General features: G+C 32.4%; 1 protein-coding gene across 1 annotated transcript; it reads right to left on the reverse strand.

Annotated features, from left to right (window-relative positions):
* Positions 1–7024: 7024 nt before the first annotated feature.
* Positions 7025–14321, reverse strand: LOC127874424 (multiple epidermal growth factor-like domains protein 11). Its single transcript, XM_052418735.1, has 7 exons — positions 14193–14321; positions 9414–9477; positions 8988–9074; positions 8585–8707; positions 8166–8264; positions 7579–7707; positions 7025–7354 (listed from the first exon to the last, which is right to left on the reverse strand). The coding sequence occupies exons 1-7, from the start codon at positions 14193–14195 to the stop codon at positions 7287–7289; spliced, it is 573 nt and encodes a 190-aa protein (XP_052274695.1). The 5' UTR covers positions 14196–14321; the 3' UTR covers positions 7025–7286.
* Between the last annotated feature and the right edge of the window lie 11243 nt (positions 14322–25564).

Here is a 25564-nt window from a genome sequence, read left to right on the forward strand (position 1 = left end):
GATCCAAAGAAGTCCATACCAACGTACGTATCTAAACGGTGGATTGTCTGTCTGTTTTAGTTTGTTACAAATACAACATTTGCTCAAAACAGACTTAATCGACTTAAGACATTGGAATACCCAATATCTTTGTCTCATCAACGACAAAATATGATGAGCGCCAATATGAGCGTTTGTTTCATGGTATGGCGTAATAAGAGTGCGTGCAGCGTGGTGATTACTGGCAAAAACTTTCCGATGCTTAGTTCCACTGCTTCAGTCAGCGTTCTCTAGACGCCCACTCACTTAAAGCAAATAATCTGTAAACAGTGAACTTCACTTGACCAAGGAACTTTTATCTAGAATCCTAAAACTTAAACTCAAAAATAAAATCAAACTTTATCTGATAAAGACTCTCATAACCATAACTTTTCTCAAAGACCATTTCAAGCCGAATTGGTTTAAACAATAAAAAAAGATATGCCATGCGAAATGAAAGAAAGAACACGAAATCGACGGTCACTGTTTTTAGGCAATCCATTTGCTGGCTTCTCTTCAGTTGATGAGGGTTTCCCGCCATCTGTCAAAGTCTAATTTAGTCTCCAACCTTCAAGAAAAAGAGTGAATTTCTAGTAAACAACAATATTTTCCCTACCACATGAACAAAGAGATATTCTAGAATAGAGTTATGGCAAGTGCCCCTACAGAGTATTGTGTCTTAAAATAAATGATGTCCATGTTTTCAGACAGTATGGCTGTGCACACGCAAAATGTTTAGTATACAGTAAAACTCAAAATCGCTTTCTAGACTGACTACTGGTTGTGATATTGATGGCCAGTCTGACTTACCTTACAGAAGGAAATCCGGTCCGTTCAGCCAAATGTTAAATTTTGATATCTCCTATAGATATATTCCCCTTGACGCTATGTCAGCAGGATCCATTTGAGTAGGAACGAAAGTCAAGTCATTTTGCGAAGTGTTATCATGGCTTACTGCTAATCTGTTTGCAACAAACGTCTTAAAACGTCGAGGCTCGTTTTTTTCTGTTTCCTTAAACTATCATTGAGTATGTCCAAAGATGTCATCAACTTTTCAGTCCAACTCTTGCATCACCAACTGAATCAACTTTACAGCTACGACTGATGAAGCTAGCTCTAATCAGCATTGCTTTAATAAGTGCTAGCATACAATTATCTATAACAGAACTGCATTTGCAGCTACCGATGGCATCGTATATTATAATATATACGGCTAATCCGTACGCTTGCTTTGATGCGTCACATAACATATGTCATTCCGCGTTTGCCGAAGAGTCTACTTATTTCTCTGCTACAAACATATATCAATACTTACCTGTGACAATACAGGTAAACATTCTGACCACTGGGTCACCTTTAAAATATCCGTGGGTGATATCTTCTCAACCCACTGATGCTTTTGTCGGCAAGCATTCAGCAAAGCCAGCTTTGGAATAGAAATATCTGGTGCCACAAGTCCAAGTGGGTCATTCAATGAACTACCCACTTAAAGTATGCCACGCCGAGTGTGGGATTTGTCCGGAAGTTCAACATCAAATATGAACTTATCCTTTTCTTTACACCACTGCAACCCAAGAGCATGCTATAACTTATTTTCAAGGTCCCCCTTCAAGATTTGTCCTACCTTTTAGATTCCGGAAAAGTGCAAAAGATTGATTTAATGTTAGAAATCCACTTGTCGACTTAAACCCATCTTTTGCAAGTATGTCTCGGAGTTCTGAAGCCAACTCAATAGCAGTCTTTGCATTAGGAACGGACTGCAACAGGTCATCTACGTAGACAAGTTGCTCTTCTGTCTTAAAAGTTTCATGCCTGTATTGTGATGCGTTATCATTTGCAGTGCATTTAAAACTATGCATCCCTTTCATTATCGCTGACCTTCACCTGATGAAACATAGTCTTAATGTCGGCAACTTGAGCCACTGGTTGCTCACAGAACCTAATTAGCATGCAAACCAGACTGTTCACTTAATCAGGTCATTGTAGCAGGTTATCATCAGTGATGTTCGACTGTACTGCAAAACAGAATCATTACCTTTCTAAGATTATTCGGCATACATACCGGAAGATTTGGAATTATGTATTAATAATTAACATCATTTGTTTTAATTTGTCTTCAGGTGATTACTAACTTTTCAGTCTTCAAAGACAACTGTAAAATAATGTTATCAATCGAACCCGACTATTTCTAGGTCGGACAATATAAACCATTTGGGTGAAACACTGCAATTCACGCGTTACGTTTCAACTTTTATTTCATCTACATAAGCAATGCCGCTTTTGACGGCGTCATGAAAAAACAATACGTCGATAATGACGTCTACAACGGTTATGGCAACGATGACAAATTCGACGATGATAATATTTGTGTGACGGTTATCTGTAATTAACAAGACGAATAGAAAGTATAATAAACAAACGACAATAATCCATGCAGGATCTAAACAAGCGTGTGAGTAATAATAATATGTGGTTTTATTAAATCACATAACCTTTATTTCAATTGATACAAATAACACATACTTAAAATGAAATAAATTACATTCACAAATAACTGTGAAGTTGTTTCTTTATCCTTATTACAGAATTAATAAATCAGACCTTAAATACTAACTCAAACTAAATATATCAATTTACCAAAGAAGCACTTTTAGAAAAAAAAGAAAACATATTATTACAATCATTATTATAGAATAACAATTTTTACTTACTGTACAATGCCTTCTTACATCCCCCCAAAATAGTTCGATGATAAGAAACCAGACCCACTTGTTTTCAGAGTTGTAATCTTTTTTGAGGGCTCTGAGCGTCGTGCCAGTAGGAAGTAAAATAATTCTAAATAAAACCATGAAAATGACATCATTTTAAACCAATTGAATTCAAGCATAAGCCACAGCATCATGTTCTAAACATACCCTTCACCAAATTAGGAGACATCTGGGAACGCAATCACCATATTCGGAGACTGCGTGTACACCATGACCGATATGAAGCACGTGTTTCCCTATCGACACCTCAAAGGAGTGCTAATTTTTAGACATGACATTACAATAAAGATATACAAGCTTCCCTCTTAACTTATCAAGCCCAAGTAATGAAACACCGCTATATAAACATGTTGCAAGTCTGCAACAGTTACAATTTCTAATTACACATTTAAAAGTTATCATTGACTCTGTGAAAAACTTAAAGCTTAGAGCTCTCTTATAAGAATGTCCTAAGCGACCGAAACGGTTTCTCATGCAACTCGACGAAATTATTGGCGTTGAACATCAATTACACAACAGCTCGCTGAAATTTTTCATTAAGGAAATGGCGTTGAAAAGACAACCGCACCTTCATTTTAAAAAGATGGCACACAAAATAAATGATAAACCATAAAACGTTTGCAATCAGTAACAGATAATATAAAATTTGCCCAGGACACACACAACCTCATGTAAAAAAATATTAGTCTACTGATAAGTCAGTTTAAATTTTTTGAAATCCAAACAAACAAGCATCATCGGAAAAATCTGTCCTCAGGGTGACGTCATCGGAAACTAAAAACTAACTCTGAGCAATATGCTTTCATCGGTGAGAAGACATTTCAGATTGAAGTAAATCATTTAGTTCCATTGGTAGGGATAGAAGAACATATTGAAAACTGTGCGCGTCGAAGGCAAGGAGGCAGTAATTAGTCTTCCGGTTTTAATGATCCTATGATGACTTCCGTGGTGCGCGGCTATGATGACTTCAGTTGTGCGCGGCTATGATGACTTCCGTGGTGCGCGGCTATGATGACTTCAGTGGTGCGCGGCTATGATGACTTCAGTGGTGCGCGGGACATTCTCGGTTCGGCATATAAATGGAAATTATACACATGTTCATTCCATTGACACGACTTTATGTATTAAGTATCACCTTCCTAAAAATAACAGGATTCATATAATGTTTTATCTTAGCATTTCGTACTTTTCTGTGTCATTCCCAGTGCTACAAATGGTTTCATCGTAAAAAAGGACAAATGGAGACTAGAAGTTACCATGTTAGTTGGATTCGTTTTAAAAACTTATGTTTGTCAACATGTTGACAAATTAAAAAAGCTTATAAATTCAGCACAGAACTGTAACTGCGAATATTTTAATTATTATAAATCTAGGGAATGTATAACCTAATCGGTGCACAACACGAATGTTTGTCCGTGTTTAGGGCGAATGTGTTGTACTCATGGGCGAATTCGGTGGGTATAGAAATTCTACTTATTTTCAATTAATATTTTCGGGTTACCAAATGGTTATATGCAAAAATAGATTAATTGGATATTATACTAAAATCCTGTGTCAGATGAGTCCGGCAGTGGTCGAATAGTTTGTTATCCCCCGCCATAGGCGGAGGGATATTGTTTTGGCGTTGTCCGTCCTTCCGTCCGTCCGTCCGTCTTTCCGTCCGTCCGTCCGGCACTTTTGTGTCCGGATTAATATCTTGAAAGTGCTTTGGGGGATTTCATTGAAACTTGGTATGAGTATATATATTGATAAGAGGATGATGCAAGCCAAATGGCATTGTACACCGTCTGTTAATAACGGAGTTATGGCCCTTTGTATCTTGAAAAAAATGCTTTTTTGAGTGTCAAATATAACACTATTGTGTCCAGAATATTGGCGGGGGATATCAATTCAACGAATTTGCTTGTTAGTATAGAATTTTACCGTTAAACTGTATCTTATACAGGTAAATAACTATTGCTTTTTTATGTGCACTTATGAAGTTTTAGAACTTTTTTTATATTGCATTAATCGTAAAAATAATTAAAATAACCTCTTATAAATTAAAATTCAATCATTTATCACAAGAAACAAATATCCTGAATACATTGCTAAATTATCAATTAGGCAACCTGTTGTCAGGAACTAACACTACCAATTAAAGGGCGATAAATATTGTATTTCAGTATTTAAAAAGTACAATAACTGTTTACTGTTGTCAGGAACTAACACTACAAAATAAAGGGCGATAAATATCGTATTTCAGTATTTAATAAGTACAATAGTTGTGTCCCTTGACTTGCTCTCTCAATCAATGGCGATGACTTCTGCGATCTGGATGCATTCAGAAGGATTATGTGGCATAACAGAATAAATTTGAGTAGCGCCACACTTTTGGTTAATCTGATCTTCGCTTCATGCTTACGAAACGATTCCTGGCATTACATTACGGTTTATTAATTCATGCTTGCAAATGGTCGCAAACTAAAACATTACAAGTTTTTCTATTTGAAGTGGAAATGCGTGACTATGATTATGTCTCGTAATAGTAATGTAAATCAAAAGTTTAATCTAAATTAATTTCCGTTTTTCTATAAGTGTAAATCAGACCAGTGCCTGTTTTATATTATTACTGACGTAATTTTCTACGTCAAACTGTATTTAATTAACTTTGTTATATTGCAACTTTATATTTGTTCTTAATGTGTGTTTGTAATTTGAAACATTGAATAATGTACAGAGTTTCTGTTTTAGTAATGCCCAGGTTTGTGTGGAAATAGTAGTAGTAGTAGTAGTAGTAGTAGTAGTAGTAGTAGTAGTAGTAGTAGTAGTAGTAGTAGAGTAGTAGTAGTAGTAGTAGTAGTAGTAGTAGTAGTAGTAGTAGTAGTAGTAGTAGTAGTAGTAGTAGTAGTAGTATAGTAGTAGTAGTAGTAGTAGTAGTAGTAGTAGTAGTAGCAGTAGTAGTAGTAGTAGTAGTAGTGGTAGTAGTAGTAGTAGTAGTAGCAGCAGCAGCAGTAGCAGTAGTAGTAGAAGTAGTAAAAACAGAAATACATTTATACATGGTATTTGTCGCTTGGTTGTTTGTCTTCATAAACTGTAATAAGTTTGTGCAGCGAACTACTTCCAGATTCCTCTATCGAATACACTTTGTGACTTTTCTAACGCATCTCTTTTCAAACTTGAATATCTCAGTTATGAGTAGAGATATTGATTATTTTTTTTACATACGATCATTTGACTACATTCTAGGCAAGCTCACGAGGAAATCATTCATATGTGACGAGTGGGCGCTTTAGCACATGCGGTAGGTGTGGTCCCATTGTTTTTGCACGTGGAAATGGTGAAACGCGATTTAATTCTAGTTTTATTTCTATTTAATTATTTTAGGTGGGTTCTTAAACAAGGAAAAAATAAAATTAATTTACAAAACAATATCGCTCGTATGAATATTCAGGAGCGCAATAGCGCACTTTGCATTTTACAGGATACATTTGCTTAAGCGTCCGATTGTCACGGATGAATGATTTAATCGTTAGCTTGCACATATTGTAGTCAAATGATCACATGTGCAATTTTAAATAAAAAATATTTACTCGTTACTGAGATATGTAGGTTTTAAAAGTGTTACGTTAGAAAAAATCACCAACTGTAGTAAAAGGCGATATATATGTTATTCCAATTTAATTTCAATTTCATAATTCTAGGTAAGTTTTTACACAAGAAAAACATAACATTAATTAAAGAAAAAACAATATGGCTAGTATGAATATTCAGGAGCGAAACGGCTCAATCGGCATGTTGCAATCCGGTTAGTTATTAAGACGTGTAAGTTTATTCGTTTTACTTTTCACATTGTTATTATTTAACGTTGTGCGAGTTTGCGAATTTGACTTTTGAAGTGACGTTTTTAATTTGTTAAATTTTATATTTTGTTGTTTTTCAATTTCAATTAAATTTTCAGCAATTATCAGATATGTGTTGAATTAGTCTTGGTCCAAATTTCATCACAAGACGTTCAAAAATAAGGGAGATATATTGATATGATTGAGTGATGCGTTTGAAAAGTCTCCAAGTGTATGTTCAACCTTGCACTATGTCATCCACATTAGTGTAGATTTGGATTATACATTGTTTTTTTTCATTTTCAGTTGTCCATTCTTTTTTTTACTTCTTGAACATAATTGACAAAGCATGCGGGGTAATAAGTTGCGTCTGTAATAAAGCTCTCGGAATGTTTATACCACGTTCAGCAAACAAAATAGGCTTAATAGTTTTATTCAATCACAAATAACAATTACATCGTGTTCATTCAATGCAATGCATTATACAGCGATTGTTAAAAACAGCATACAATATCACATGTTTGTTAAAATTCAATATGTATGTTAATGTTGTTAATTGGCGTGCATCACACGATATCAATTGTTGTCTGGTACTAAAGATCACGAAGAAGTAAAAAAAAAAGACACACAACAAAACCAACAACTGAAAGTCTCTTCTATTTCCATCTGGAGGCATCATTTAGAAAACTGCTGTTCCAAGAAGCGCAAATATCAGCGCGACTGAGGCAACAACACCGGCAGTTCCAGCTGCAAAGGTAAGAAAACAAGTTAAGGTCAACGTAGGAAAAACACATTTGTGGGTGTACCAAACATAAAGGTAAGAAAACAAGTAAGGGTAAACGTAGGAAAAACACATTTGTGGGTGTACCAAACATAAGTCATACCAAAAAATGGAAGGCATTTATACCTACAGCAGTCCGAAACAATAAGCAGAATTAAAAACGGGCAAACAATACAAAATATATACTTACAACATAAATAACACGTGTTTTCAAATAGTCTTTTATATCCGGTGTTGCACGAGCACAGTGTTCCGACTGTTGAACATGTCGCACCGCTTACACATTTTGTTGTCTGTCCGGTGCATGATGAACCCGCACCTATATTATAAAAAATTAGTAAGTTTCTACGTACAATATACAAGACTACTCCACCACATTTAAGCAAGAAGCATTCATTTAACAATGCAAAGCAATTTTTAGATGCCACAAGCGAATCTACCTATGGCGTGTTTGCACCGCATGTAGACGCAGCCCCTTATAAATAATATATAGGCATACTGATTTTTAATTTGAATATTAACAAAAATACACGAAATCACCACGCTTTGTTCCTACAAGACAAACATAAAAAATATATTCTAGCATTAGTACACATTGAAAGGAAACGAACGAAACGGATTTAACAGAAATCAAAATGTACAAAAATCACATCTGTTTTATTCTAACACTACGATTCGTTCACATATAAATATTTTGAAGCATAAACAATATGATATGAAGAATAAAACTAAACTATAGAAGTGTACATTATTTGTCTACATATATATACCACTTACCAATCGCACAAACAGGCGCAGACACTTGCGTGTCACAGATTGTTCCGGTTACTGTGGTGGTATCGCAGTCTGCTACAGCAGCGCATGTTGTCCCTAGACCTGCAAGAGTCACATGCAACCAAGAACCATTGTTATGTATACAGTCTACAGTTCGACCAAAGGTACTAATGTGAAGGATATCAAACAAAGAGCTTGACAAAATTAAATTTTGCAAAGTATGCTATTTTATTGTTTTCTTTCATTTTTAATTTTCTTGCAAAATATACATGTTTTAAGATTGTGAACAGGAGTTTTTTTCCATTTGATAGGGATTTCTTTGTATATACCAGAGTTCATTGTGTTCTGTTGGCATTGAAAATCAGTTCTTGTCTAATTTATGATGTAACTACATTGTAGAAAGTATGTCTGTACTTATTTACTTGCTAGGCAGAGATTAGCAGCGCTTGCTGCATACCCCGTCTTGCACACACAAAGGCTTCCTGTTCCGCACTCTGCGTTGGCAACGCACTTGTCCGTGTTGCCAGTGCAACTTTTCGTTGCCACTATTAAATAACAATCACTGTAAAGACTAGAATATGGCACTAACTATACTATTGAGTTCATTTAGCACGATTTAAAGCGCAATAGGTGAATTAATGATCTATTTTTACTTTTGAAACATTTTATAATTTTAAATATTTTGTGTTACCAATATAAACAGTGTTGATTATGATGCAATAGGGATAAAACAAGTAAACATTCATAATTGATACTGTGTCAGAATACAATGGTAGCTGCATCACTGTTAATTTCAAACATAGCATTTATGTTCGAATTACTTACGCAGTCTGCAAACGGAATTCTGACATTTGGTGTCGGCAGTCGCAGGAGCGGTGCAATCGGCGTCCGCTGTACATGCCGCTCCCAATGCTTTTATAGTTATAAAACAACAAATCGTAAAAAATAATGTAATACAAAGAATATGATTTAGCAATTAACCTTTTTCAAAAATTGCATTTTTTTCAGTTTTTTTTTAAATTAAATTTAACATTTGTTAACTTTACACTAAAGGAGCAATTTCGCATCCGGTGGTAGGATGTACAAGTATGCTGATATGAATCAATATATCAATATTGCATGGTTGTATGTACAAGTATGCTGATATGAATCAATATATCAATATTGCACTGTTAACGAGATTTTGGAGATTCACTCTTATAATAATGTATAAGAATAAGAGTATCTAATATAACAATTACAACAAATTACCCGCAGCACTTATGCCGTGGAAATATCCGAGCAAACCAATACAGATCAACAAACCGGTCCGTTCCTGAAATGCATTAAAAAAATAGTATGGTATTTTTACTTGAATATGCACGCATGTTTTTGATATCACCATTATGAAATGGAATAAATAAAAATTACTTCTTCTATACTTTTCGAAAATTTATTAAAACAAAAATATTATTGAATAAGTTAAAATTTAAAATGGGTTGTTCTTAAGATTCTTAATCATTTAATACTGAAACGTCACAATCATACTAGTCTTCATGAAGTTAAAAATGATTACTTGGCAAATAATTCTTTAATGATATAACTATACATTTTTTGCGTTTTATGTTCAGAAAATATTAGTATCTGTTTATAAACTTCATGTTTTTAGTCGTTTTTTAACAAATTAATATCAAACAACTCGCATAATGTGCAAAATTTGAAATAGATAATGAATGTACCACTTTACGAAATACATAAGGATACTTTTAGACGAACTTTAAATGGGGATTTTTCTTATTTATACAATAGCAGAGCATACATATTTTTTAATTTGATCGTGATTACGTTTTGATATTAACATAAGTATAAAATGGCAAAATCGTATGTCAAATTCTATAACTTAAATGTTATTTAATCTATCTAAGTGTCAATATATATTTATATAAAGATTTATTTTATGAGTTAACTAGTATGAGTACACAATTTGCGTATTTAGTTTTTGTCAAAGACATGTATTTGCCCATTCTACAAGTAAAATACAAGTGTATTCATTAGTTATGCGTAAATTTCATTATTCAACACAAATTCGCAATATTTTTTTTAAATATATAACTTCATCCTTGCTGGCTAAAATATTGTTATAAGACAAAATGTTAAAACTGTCAACTTTCCTGAAAATTACTGTGCTTATTTTGTTAGCGTCTAATACTCAGATGGGGTAATCACGTGATTATTAAGATGGCGAATGGACGAGGCCGGTATTTTTCGCCGTGTCATACCCTTTAATAACTTGTTTAATTTTTCGGCGTAAGCTGTATTAAGCCAGCTTTTCTGCCCACTTTCCAGCCACATTAGCAAGAAAGTTGCTGGCGTTTATTTCATAGTAATATTCGCTCTATATCTCGACTTTCATCGGTGCGAAATTTATTAGCGGGATGACCTAATTAGGGCTCTATTAAAAAATGTGCAGGGAGTAAAGTCGAGATACAAAGCGAATTTTAATACGAATTAAACGCTTATCACTTTTTTACTGATATGGCTGGAAAGTGAGCGTCGTTTAAAAATTAAACAAGAGTAATAAAGGGTATACAACGGCGAAAAAGAACTGTCTCGGCGTGGACGTCGCCATCTTGACTCTCACGTGATTACCACCTCTGATACTTCTATAGGATAGGATTATCCTTAGTTTTTCGTGTGATAATATTCATTATAGTGTGAACAAAGCGGCCCATCCACACACACATTGTCAATTTTATTGACACAATATTGACAGAATATTTTTTTGCCCTCAAGTGTACACAAATATTTTTCAATATTTTGTTCATTTGTACTCCGGTAATTATTCAAACCAGATAAATATTGACAATGCGTCTATAAATATTTGAGCTCTCTAATTTTTATCAATACATTGACAGTGTCTTCAATATCATCCATTCACTATCAATTTAATTGACAATCTTCATTACTGACAATACAATTGACAATGATTTTGTGTGTGGATGGGCCGCCTTAGTCCGAAAAAAGCCTTAGGAGGGATTGTGGAATTTACGTAACTTATCTTCTTGGTCATGTCTCATGTCATTTATGGCTCTAAAATGGATATCGATTGTACTTTTGAATGCCAATGGGATTTACTTTAAAATTCGAATTAATAATCAAAATCATTAATTCAGTTATGAATATATATATATATTTTTTTTTTCCTCGTGTTGCCGACTTTGTTTAAAGTCAACACCCGTCAATTGGCTTAAAACATTCGTTATTTCAAGAACTCTTGAATATCGGGAAATATTTTTAAGACGTGCTCTGCAAATAAACGTTAGTTGATTGGTGGTTGCTTTTTAAGTAAAACTAGTCATAACGAATGTGTCAATCAACTGCTTCTATGGATCTTATTCGATTGATAGCACATGTACTGTAATACATTTTTGTAAATAATAAGGAAACACCTTCTTTATATAAACTCCCTCTCTTATTTTTTTAAATGAAATTTCTCGTCGCAACTCTTCTCGTCCGTTTTAATTAAACAAATAAAAGCAACTTGTAAAAATCAAAAAAAAAATGTCTGGTCCGCAACAATGTCGAAGAAACCACATAAAAAAATCATTAAAAATGTATTATAAAGAACGTTTATAAAGGCGTGACAGATGTATTAAGCAATCAATAGATAGTTCTTAAAAGATGATTATGCACTTGATTTTTATGTCGATTCGCCCCTTTAATATCTGCAAATGTAAGCGTGTACCTAAATGGTTGAAGGAATAGATAACATGAATGTCTATTTAAAACGATTACAATACAATAAATATTAAGACATACCTACGCTAGATAGAATGAAAATAACGCGGATACGGTTTCGAGTTGAAATCTGATACTTTGAATATTACATGGCGCAAGAGGCGAGGTACAACCCCGTTAAAGGGACCCGTTCGCAGATTTTGGAATATTTCATTTCCTTTACTAGATTTATATATTTAAATTGATGATTGACTGAGAGTAAGAGATCGAGAGACTAAGTCATAAATCGTATTATAAAGGAACAAGAAATATCTTTAAAAAAGATATACGGCGTTGATTGTGGTTGGAGTTTATGACAGGTAAAGAGTTCAATGAATAAGATCAAGGATAGCGAATGTCTTTTTTTGTGCAGTTCTTAGCTGCATCACACGCAGTACGGGATGTTACGCGGAGTTTTCGCGGCTCATTTTACATTGTTAAATTATTTATATTGCTGGTCATAGACCTATATATACAAAACAGAAAACCAAAAGAGGAATGGAAGTGAAATTAATACATATGATCGAGTCAACCGGCCACAAGCGAAGTATCCGTACATATTTTAAATATTTATACGCGCGTTCTGCAAAAAAACCTATTTAAGTGGTGTGTCGGCCATTGCTATTTGATTCGATTATTAACAGTATCGAGAATCATCGCGCTCATGCTTAATTCACTATATGGTGGAATAAATCTTGTTAAATTAATTAAAAATAATATTTATCATGGTATTGTTGAAAACACATTATGAATCTATTATTGACATACCATGATTATATCGCTGGATATCTTCATTTAACATCTTTCTGGTATAAAGAAAATTCCAGTTCACCTAGTTCACGCTATAGCGTCTTTATTATATAACGATTATTTTACTGGCCGCGAACTCCGGTCAGCACATAAGGTAGTCGTGAAGACGCAGCGATGACCTGTATATAAACTCTGACATTCACACACACTGGCCGCGAAGTGACCCGATACCTCGCGGGTTGAATGCAATGCATTAAAGTGAGGCCTCGCTTCCACTGCTCTTTATACTTTTACTTGTTAACATGTTGACGGGAATATGGAAGTTAGTACTAAATTTGAGAACATAGCCTTTAATCCTCTGAAAATAATAGGTGCACGCACAAACTGTATTGATGTCGAGATTGAGTGTAAAACTGTTCTATCTATTAAGCATTTTCCTTAGAGATAAAATTGCTGAACACGCAGTAAAACAGTGTTACAAAGACGCGGACATGTTTCCAATGTTCTGGTCGTATGCTCAAATCAGCCTGTGGGATAAATGAAGTGTATTCATTCTGACCTAGCCGCGGGAAATTTTATTTGAATTTTATTGGACTGTTACAAAGGTCAGCTAAGGTAAAAAGCTGGCGTATACAGCTACGCCGAAAAAAAATAGTTGAATCTACGAGGATTAAAATTATATTGCGTCAATTTCCGGCCAATCAACTGTTTGTTTTATGTTGGATTCAAACATATTGCTATTTAATGAAAGAACATAAAAATTAAATAACCCATATTCGGTTAACACGTTTAGCGTTTGTAACGCTTTATATTTTTATCAAGGTTAGCGGCTGATCCACCGATGACTATAAATGTAATCCAAGACAGGAACGTCACCCTCAGAAATCCATGCCATATTCATATCGCCGTTCGTGAAACTGATTGTGAACTTGATGCGTAAATAAAATTGTATTTTCAGATGTTGCACACAATTATTTAGACGCAAGTATGATCCTCTGTTTCTATAACTTAACCCTTTTATGCCTAGTGGACTTTCCCATCCTTCTAAATTGGGTCAATTTATTTCCAAAATTAGGTATGTTTAGTATATGTTTTTCTAAATTTAAAATATTTCTTACAGAAATTCCTTTAAGCAAACAGCGCAGACCCTGATAAGTCATCGAGATAGGCAAGTTTCTGATTGGCGTCTCATCTGGGTCTACGCTGTCTGCCAATGCCTTTTTTCTAGACGCTAGGCATAAATGGGTTAAGCATCATTGTCTTGGTAAGGATAATTAAGAAATACGGTTATGCCGCTTTTAAATGTTATTTGTTTAATATTTAACATGGATTTTTTTAAACATAATCCAAAATCATCCTTTATACATTTAAAGAAAATACTTAAACAATGTTTAAACATAATCTTACAAAAAGCAGCAATTAATATTAGTAGGCAAATTGCCATTACCAGGTATTTGAAATTTTAAATGAAAACATGGAAACAAACAAGAATTTGCGGGAAAAAGGCGACGAATAAACAAATACCATTATTAAATCCTTCGTATAAGTCCAGTTCTATAGACAACTTTGCTTTGTATCCAACTCTCGAATGTGTTGCAGTCATTATGTTCCATCCTTAAATAGAGAATCGGGTAACCACGGGTCCCAATGTTTGACCGCTGTAATCACAACAAAACAACTGTTTATGCTGACCTAAACACTTCCGGTCTTCAAATTCTTCCCACAAGAGCTCCTATAATCAATAATTATAATTATAGTTTTTGACCATTAGTATACTATGTTCCCAATATCGACGAAAAAACCCATAGCCATACATAAGCCGTGATAACCAATCAGAAACTTGCCTATCTCGATGACTCACCGGGTAAGGCAATATCGACATTCAGGTTATATACGTGGAACATCATTCCACGCTGTCATTCTCGTGTTAGCTGGATACCAAGACGGTTGGAAAAAAACGGAAATAACGTTGAAGTGGATTTTTACTGTGATTATTATTTAGAAATATATCATTTCCAGTTATTTATAATTTATTGGAATTAAGGAAAAGATTAATAAGGTACAAAGAGTAAATGTTATTGCATTTAAACCTTAAAACATAATTTTCTCGCAACTCAATTTCCGCGTATAATTTGTTTGTTGTTTGTCTTTTTTTTTTACATACTTCTCTTTCTTATTCCGAACATTTGCAACTGATAAATAATTATAAAGTTCCATGTATATCCGTAGAAATGATAATTTAGAAAATGTACACACAAATCTCGGTATATTTTGACTCTGGTTTCGTGTTAGAAGTTTAAACGCCTATTGAAAAAATGAACGCAAATACGTCGGTATCAGAAGGACACTTATGTCGTTTTTCTTCCTAAAAATCATCCTAGAATATATGACGATCGTCTATGCAGTTATTAAGCTCTTGGACTTCATAAACGGTACCGCCCGTAATCGTCACGTTAATCGTAGGTCGTTTTCGCATTAAACGAATTACGACCCATGCGAGCAATTTAATTCGCCAATCGATTTCGTTTTGGTTATTTAATTTGCTAAGACACCTTATATCGCACGCCTTAAATTTAATGTTTTTTTTTAATACTTGACACGTGCATTAAAATTCTATCGTAAATGCATCAACGGCTCCGGTAAAATCCCGAACAAGTTCTGTACGCCATCGCTCCGATAACGAAGCTTCGAGAAGGCATCGGCGATTTTTTTTTATCGTAAACTTGTCGCCCGTACAATCATCCTTGATGGAACTATGCGAGGTCTGGACGGATGTCGCGGCCTGGTTGCTAAACACGTGTACGGTCTTTACGCTAACAAGCGTTACTTTTTGGATCCAGTTATTTATGTTACTTTATTATTAACTCTTTAATCTATGTTTATTGTAAACCTATTTGCAAGTTTTTTTATCTGTTGCATATGTTTGATGATAATATTGCTTAAAAAAAATAATGTTATTCGGGTCTAAGGTAAACAGACTGGTACATTAATTGGTCGTAAAAGTTTTGAGCAACCGGGTCCTGCAATGAAGCGATTACTCCGTATAGTGCAGCTGTGTTAGAACGGCTATCAAATCAAATAAGGACAAATATAAATGTATGACAGTCGCAATTAATCGGGCCCCTTACCAATGATAAAAAGAGACCCGTTTTTTTCGGACGCAACTATATGTTACATTCGTCCGGAAAAGCGCGTGTGTTTTGAGAAAGTGCGCTTCAAACCTTTTTCCCGACAAATCTGTGCCATTAATATATCACTTAACGAACACAGTTATCTACCGATTGTGAAATGTGAGGTGTCTGGCCTGAGAATGGCTGACTACTGCTGAAATTTATTTATGAAAGATGTTATATTTTTTGTTATGTGTTTATTTCAACCACATGCAGTTAACCCATTTACGCCTAGTGGACTCTGCCATCCTTCTTAATTGGATCAATTTATTTCCAAAATTAGGGATGCCTAGTATATATATATATATATATATATATATATATATATATATATATATATATAATATTTCTTACAGAAATCCCTTTAAGCAAACAGCGCAGACCCTGATGAGACGCCGCATCATGCGGCGTCTCATCCGGGTCTACGCTGTTTGCCAAGGCCTTTTTTCTAGACGCTATGCATAAATGGGTTAATATTACTCCCATGTCGATCGTGATTCAAACTTATGCGTAATGTGTGTACAAATGTAACGACATAATTATTAGCCCGAAATATTGCTGACGTCGCTTCTGATTAAACAAACCTCTTAATCTAGTCCAACTTAAGGTAGCGCACCTCTAATGATTTCCCGCGATTTCTTCGAAGGTTGAAGAGCCTACTATTAGGTGCCGTAGCCTAGTGGTTAAGGCGATAGACTAGAAATCTTTTGGGATATTCCCGCGCAGGTTCGAATCCTGCCGACGACGTATACTTTTTTGCGACGCGTTTTATTTATTTTCTAACGTAATTTGATTTAATATGCCATATAAGCTATATTTATTGTTAAATGTGTTGCAATTTTTATGCACATTCTTCAATTATTAAAATTAAAACAACGTTATGGCGAAATTGGGTGATTTACTGTTGAAAATACGAACCATGCATGTTGCATTTTTATTTTTATTTCAAAAAGTAAACGGTAAATCTGTCTAGTTCGTGGTATTTTTGCTGTATATAGTGTTTCTATAAAAACTAAGTTTAAAATATGACTTAAATGATACTATTTTGAATTTTATGACACTTTGTTTTTAACCGACCCAATTTTTACTTGGCTGAAATCACTTACATTTCATGTCGCTCTTCCATAGATAAAAATTTGTAAAAAATAAATGTCTGTAAAAGAATTCTTATTTCATCTTGTTTAAACTTTAAACACCTGTACAGCATCTGTACACACCAACTGCATGCCCATATTTGGAAATTTGAATGAATTATGGAACTTTTATATACTCCAGGGGAGAAAATAAACTGGACAAAAGCCGAGCGTGGGGTTGTTTTGAAAAAATCGGTATATTTTTTTAAAAAGCATGGAAAGCCTACCTACAAATTTGCATGTAGTTCAGTGAAATGATGCTGATTAAGAAAATAATTAATTAGATTATATTTGGATATGTGCCCATTAGAGGTGCACTACCTTAATGATACAAATGTTTCGGCTTCTGGAAGGTTAACGAAAAAAATCGCGACTGAAAATGTTGAAAAATGCTGGAAAATATTCGTATGCCATCGCAAACTCGGGTATTCAGTGTTGAGTAGAGCCGATGAAGTCGTTACTTGCATGGCTTATCCGTTTATATTTAAGTCTGGGTTATGGAATGTTTAAAAGCTTTGTCAAATCGTTTCGTTTGACCGAATCCTAGTGCGATTATATTGTGTATGTTTTGGGAGAACACGAATCTTTCCCCAATTTTAAATCGGGTGTGTTGTTATATTCGTCGGTTAATAGCGGTTCTTATAAGACAAATAAGTCAATTAAAATTTGGATGTGTTTTAATAAAGTTAATTTGGATGTGTTTTAATAAAGTTAAAAAATGTTGTGTTTTACAGCGAGTTAAAGCATTGGATGTGTTATAAAAATAGATAATTTAGAGGATTTAAGAAGATGGATTACATACATCAGATGGATTTATTATTTTAATTAGATAGATTTATTATTGATCTCTATTGGACTAGTGAACAAAGGTAAATATCCCTATTATTTATAAACATCCACGCTCTTTGATCTGCATGCATTCTTTTTTGTATGTTTTATGTCTTTCAACTCCGAATAAACAATTAAAGCTGTTTTACTATTATAACACTTCAATTATGTTAACATGCTTAATGTTAATATTTTAGTTACCCGTATTCTTCTTTTTCGTAATGTGGCAAATAACACAACATTTGTAATACAATTTTCCATCACTTTAAACACAGCATTAACACTTTTGAGAAATTTATTTTAATAAAACTCTTATTAGAAAAAGTTGACTTTAAAAAGTAACATCAACACTAGAAACAAGCCGGTTGTTACTAAATGTTAATTTTATGCTAAATGAAGACCGCCAATTCAAATATAATTCGAGCAGGTTCTCAAAATTCTAGTACAATTGCAAGAGCTAAAACATTTTAATTCTTAAACATAGAAATATTAAAAAAATATGTTAAGGCTTACTTGTAAAGCCTCAGCATACACATGTTTTCTTGAAGAACTTAGTGTGTAAATGGTTTCCATAAATAATTGACACTAAAAACGCATTTTTGCTTCATCGCTGACATAAAACTTTAATTGATATCTTAGATTTGGTGGAACAATTACTTAAACCTATAAAATTACGACGACCAAAAAGTAGACACAAGTTGCATTTAAAACAAAATTATTTCGAGTATCATTGTCTCTGTTGTGCATATAACCGGTATCAAACGAATAGCTTTGGAGTACAATATCTGTATTATTGTTGTAAAATTTCAACTTAAACAAAATCATTAGTTTCCAATTAAATGAAAAATTAATTTAATTAACTGTCTCTTTGTACTCCTTCATTTCTTTTGATTATAAACATAATTTTAGACGATTTTACTTTAACGGTTCTTTTTGTACAACAGCAACGTACATAACAACAAATGAAAGAATTAACACAATGCAACGCACAAAATATCGTGTATTAATTTATCGAATAGCTAAAGCTAGCGATGGCTCCGATGTGAAATGAGAAAGTAAACTCATCCCGAATCTAGCATCGGTATTATATTTTCCCTTCTCACAAATCGCTTTTGAGCATAAATATTATTGAAAACATTTCGATTTAATGGTTAATCGAGTTTCGTTTTACTAGTAGGAATAAGAAGTCGCTTGATTTATTTTAATTTAAATATAAACCAATACATCAAGTGACGAAATCATAGTTGATGTTTAAATGTCTTTTTTCTCAAATTTATTTTCCTATCACTATTTCACCATTAAATGTTAATAATAATATAAATAAAACAAAACGATTTGAGATTTACGATTAACCTCTGTAACCTATTCACACTGTCATGAATTAATTTGAAACGTTCTTTTCAATATATTATCTAACATTCTAAGTCATGACTGTGGTTTCTAAGTAGTGAGTTTTACTAATACTAATATTTTATGAGAATATAACCTTGAGTTTTTGTCAATATTTCTTACTCTCGATTATAATCACATATGATTAAATGACATCCTTGCAATGACGTTGTTTAAAATACTTATTATGTAGTTATTTGATTAGTTTAAGACTTTAATTTGCGTCCTCAAGATTTATATTAAAATTTGTTTATTGTGATTAATCAAAAGGTATTGAAATGAAAATAAAATAAAATATTTCAAGATATGAACCTTTCCAGAAAATAAAATTATTTCTGCGTTTACCGAGTTCATGATTTATGAAGTTATGGCTGTTAAAAGCGATGCACCCCGTTTTCTGGTCATTTTTAATTGAATACCTTGTTATATATATATTTGATAGTGATTGTTTTTCCTTCAAGGAAGTGAATTTTTCGTTATAATTTGATTATTTTTTATTCAAAATGATGTTTTTACTAACTTACATCATAACCACACGCTAACCACCTGTGATTACAATATAGACAATAATGTTCATTTCATGTTATTCTGAGCGTATCTGCTAAAATTTAATTCTCAACGGGTGTGCAGAGACTCTAAAACTTTTTAAAACAATAAGCGCAATCGTCCAGGAGGTAAATCTAAATATTCCTTCTATTAAAAGATGTTTTGAAAACTTATATACATGAACTCATACAGAATTATCATTCATATTACCGTATCATTCTTGTCTAAGGATGTCAACAAGTCTACATTTAAACTTGCTAATAAAACTATCAACTTGCACAACGTTTGGATTCTCAAATGCATAACCAGATTTAATATTATTAAACATATGATTGAGACCCAATTTGCATAACTTTTATAACACTCGTTTAAAGCACGTTTGTAAACTTTTTGAATTATGATATGTTTATTGTTAAGAATTGTAAACCAATATTTAATAATTTTAACAAACCTGTTTACATACAAAACATATCTACCAAATTTACCATAAATAACAACATTACATGAATTTATTTTAACCCGTAACAATCGTTTGCAAAATTTAAAATGAATGCGTTCAATATCATCTTTTCAAACACCATAACTCTGAAGCATAATTTCATAAACAAGCTTCAAGGGAGAAAAACAATTGCCAAAGTATTGTTGGTTACATGTCAAAGGCATTGCATTTAAACAATAATGTACTCATTGCCTTACGGGCTTTTCCAAGCATATGCTCTTTGTTAAATTTAAAAATACCTGTATAATTCAACACCATTTCTTTATGTAGTTTAAATTATCAACAACTTCAATGACATTACTATTGAATGCCCATTGTTCTTTTCTTGTAATCCACTCCTCTTCCGAAATACAATTACTTTTGTTTTATTACAGTATTAATATAAATTCCCCAATAATTGGAATATACATATTAACTATTGAAATATGAATGAACTTCAGCTGGTGACTTGCCTTAAATAGCCAATCAGCAAGTACTAATACAATCAACACAATATCATCTTTATTCAAAACAGAGTTTATGTTATCTTGTAGGTAAAATTTAATGTCTTCAACAAATAAAGAAAATCAAAATCGGCGACATTACTTCCCCTTGCTTCATTACAAACGCATAACTAAAATAATCTGAATAAGATGAACGCGATTCAAGACATGACTTTTCACTTGTATACATATCATTCACTATTCTAAGCAATTTTATTTGTCCGATTTAAATATGTTCAACCATAATGCACTACGATATTAACTATATAAAAAACAATCTAACATATCGACATATATAACATGCAAACTTTTATTTTCATTAACTGTTGAATAAATTTTCCTTAATTCAAATTGCAAAAAAGTTTCAATGGGTTTTTTGAAATCATGGTAAATATATTTTAAAGGGAACTAACTAAAGTTACACTTCTTTTGTTATAAACATCACAATAACATCAGTTTTTTATGCAAAGGCATAATTCCCTCTGTCCATTTATGGCCGATACAAAAACACCGTTAAACAAGTCACACAAATGGGCAGGTAAAATATTACTGCATTCTATTAAATGCTCGTTAAAAATGCAAACTTCTGCACATATATAGGTATGTCTAGTTAAGGTAATGCAGACTTAATTCTCTATGTTAAAATCATTATTTACACAGAAAACTTCTACTTCAGTATAACACAAATCTGGCATACTGTTGCTGAGGTTGCCCAAAACTGTAAAATCTTCTAAAGTTATTTTATTTATGAGGCTATATTTTATTGGTAAAATGGCCAAACTCCCTTAGTATTTGTTTTCTTATTTTTTTGCATAAACAAGCAGGCTTATTTCTTTGAATTAAGTTCATATAATATATCTTACTTGTTTAAAAACGTTGTCTGTTTATATCAGTTTTACTCGAGTTAAAAATACGTAAAGCGACTTGATGCACATTGCGTTTAATATCGCACTCGTTGTCAAACAATTGTGTGTGCTTTATAGAGCTGTTAACATTGAAACATGGGGTTGATTTATAAAAACATTTTTTTTTAAAGAAAATAACGGGTCTAACTATTTTCAGATGTGTTTTATATAAGTATTTTACTGGGGTTCGATAAACGTAGGCAAAATACATTTAGTCGTTTCCTCACTCGTGTTTGTGTAATTAGGTCAAATAAAATACAATTTATATTTATGTAATTGAAACGTTTTTAAATTATACTGTCAATGATGTGCAAACTTGTTAAGGTATTTCATGTTGTCCCAAAACCATACGATCAATGCTTCTTGCTACTGACTAAGCGCCAATAAATGTTACCGATATAAACTATTTAAAAATGAAACATAGTCTTTGTGTATTCGACGTATCTTGCTTAACGTTCCACGTGTGCTATTCTGATTTCTAAATGTGAAATTTTACTTGAACTTATTATCAAATTATCCCCGAAAATTCTATAATGTTGATAAATATTACATGTCGCTTCAGTCAGGTTGAAATTTTAAAATAAATATACAAACATAATAACATACAATTGTTCGTTTTATCTTTGACTGCCACTTTTCGCATTGAAGCATTTATTTCAGTACTTTGTTTTATTTATGAAATATATTTGATACATGTCAACAGTTATTGTTTATTGTTATCAAAATATATTGTTTATTCCATAAAAATATTACAGTTATAAAGTATTGCAATTATTCTTTTAAACAATTGTAGTTGAAAATAATGTCTAGTAACGAATTTCACGAGATTCTCAAACTATTTAAATGGAAAAAATCATTTGTAAAGCGGCAAATGTTTATAAATCTTCAAAACTAAAGTTTTTTATTCTTACCGTATCGGTAATGCATTTTATTTAATTTTAATTTTATCTATTTCAATACATTTTTTTGCACTTAATATTCTGTTATAACACGAACAATCCGTCAATGATCACGTCACATTGCTACCAGCTATACACTATTGTAAATTGTGATAACCGCGGCACATTATAAATACTCGTATATTTTGAAAAATGACACTATATATATAATGCGGTATTTTAATTATAATTTTTAGTTCCTTTTGTTAAATTGTATGCATTGAAAAATATTTTTAATGGAATAGGACTTCAATGATATGGCTGTTTGCATTCTCGATACAATGACGTGATCGAGTCACGTCTTATGAAAAATTGATGTGAAGTCGCTTTATTTATTTTGTTTTACACTCATATTAATGAAACCTAGTGATGAAAACATAGATGATATATAAATATATACTGTATGGTGTTATTTCATTATTAAATGAATTTAATGCGTAATTGTAGTGTCAAAGTTTAGTATTTTAATAACGTCTTATGAAAATATACACTGAGCTTGGGCTATAGCTTCGGGGAATATTACACGTTACCTGTAACTTTAACATCATATTCATTAACACACTCGCAAGAACTATGTTTTAAATGTCATTCTGTCGATTATTTGGTCGTCGTCATCAGATAGTATTAGTATGTTACAATTTGACGTGTATTATGAAACAAAAATATAAAACACAAGATTAAGTTATATATAAAAAATATTGATTGAATATAAAAAATGCAAATTTATGAAGAAAAAAAAAGAATCCTATTTTTTTATTTCGAATATCGCCAATTAGCCATTCTATTTTTTTGCTAATTATATTTGAATCCGCATTTTGTTATTATATGCATGTATTTGTACAGTGAATCTTAGGAAAAACAATCCTATACATTGAATAGTTTTGGATGTGTTGGAATCTTTGATACAATTTGAAAGATTTGTAAAATATAAATCATCTGTTATAAAAATTGAACGATAATCTTACACGACAAGCTGGCACATAGGCCTAATTATATACGAATAATGAAGAACCAGAAACGATATCTTGAAAGAAATTGTAGTGATCTGTCTTTTATAATAAAAGTTGAAAAAGCCTATACAAGACAGAACATTTCAACACAAAATAAAACAAATATATTAAAGCTGTGGTGACGGCATAGGAACGGAAAATATAAAGCATCGGGGGTTTAAATCGGTTGAAAGGAATTACACCGAATCTCACTGTCAGCTCAGACTAAGTCGCATTACACACACGAACAAATAAATGCTAATATTAATTGCATTTCAAATAATTGTTGATTTAAGAGGATAATAACGAATCTATTCGGTGTTACACACTTGACGTGTATTTTAGGTGTTTTAAATATCTCTTCGCAGATTAAGCAATCTTGCAAAGATTTGTATATTGTTCTGCTGTTTTATTTTTTTATTTTTCTGAAGAAAAAAAAAGACTTTTTATCGATGCGCGCGCATAGCGATTTAGGCACATTCTTTTTGGGTTAATTGGTTAAAGGCGAGGCAACATTAGTAAAAAAAAATGTGTTCATTGCGAGTATATAATATTTCAATTCATGTTTTTGTTTGTGATTAAATATAGGTGTTTTCAATGTTTATGTCGATAGACACTGACGATAATTACAGTTCGCCTTATAACAACTCATTAAGAAGCCCAAATGCGTAAAAAAGGAGTAAAATAATGTTAATTTTGAAATAACATTCCGGAAAAAATAACCGATGACGTTTTCTATCAATTTCATCTATTCGGAACTCAACATTTGCTTTAAGGATCATTCAAACGATGAAACAAAAAGCATTAAAAAATATTCATAAGACTACACAGCAATGTTATTGTCTGATTATCAATTTTAATGCATGTTTAATATTTTTCTTAAACTTTATATAATCAAATACACCAGTTTTACTAGTCGTTTTATTCAGTTTGATCTCAAAGAAAATAAACGTATTCAGCACATACGCATGATAAAGAAACGTCTTAAGCAAATAACATTTCTCGTGTTTGATTGTTGGATACAGTGATGGCAAAAGGATATCATGTTTTCCACGCGATGTTGCCGAAGTTGCAGTTATAAAATACTTGGATGATTATATTTTAGTTATCAATGCCTTGTTTTATGAATTTAAATATGGGTCTTGTTCTGGGAAAACTGGGCTTAATGCTTGTGCGGAAAGTACCGTCCCAGATTAGTCTGTGCAGTCCGCACAGGCTAATCAGGGACGACAATTTCCGCTTGAATGGTATTTTTAGTTTCAAGGAAGTCCCACCTTACCGAAAATCGTACGATCAATGCTTCTTGCTACTGACTAAGCGCCAATAAATGTTACCAATATAAACTATTTAAAAATGTAACATAGTCTTTATGTATTCGACGTATCTTGCTTTACGTTCTACGTGTGCTATTCTGATTTCTAAATGTGAAATTTTACTTGAACTAATTATCAAATTATCCCCGAAAATTCTATTATGTTGATAAATATTACATGTCGCTTCAGTCAGGTTGAACTTTTAAAATAAATATACAAATATAATAACATACAATTGTTCGTTTTATCTTTGATTGCCACTTTTGGCATTGAAGCATTTATTTCAGTACTTTGCTTTATTTATGAAATATATTTGATACATGTCAACAGTTATTGTTTATTGTTATCAAAATATATTGTTTATTCCATAAAAATATTAAAGTTATAAAGTATTGCAATTATTCTTTTAAACAATTGTAGTTAAAATAATGTCTAGTAACGAATTCCACGAGATTCTCAAACTATTTAAATGGAAACAATCATATGTAAAGCGGCAAATATTTATAAATCTTCAAAACTAAAGTTTTTTATTCTTACCGTATCGGTAATGCATTTTATTTAATTTTAATTTTATCTATTTCAATACATTTTTGTACACTTAATATTCTGTTATAACACGAACAATCCGTCCATTATCACGTCACATTGCTACCAGTTATACACTATTGTAAACAGTAAGAACATGATAACCGCGGCAAATTATA

Source organism: Dreissena polymorpha, chromosome 3 (assembly GCF_020536995.1).
Source record: "Dreissena polymorpha isolate Duluth1 chromosome 3, UMN_Dpol_1.0, whole genome shotgun sequence".
NCBI lineage: Eukaryota > Metazoa > Mollusca > Bivalvia > Myida > Dreissenidae > Dreissena > Dreissena polymorpha.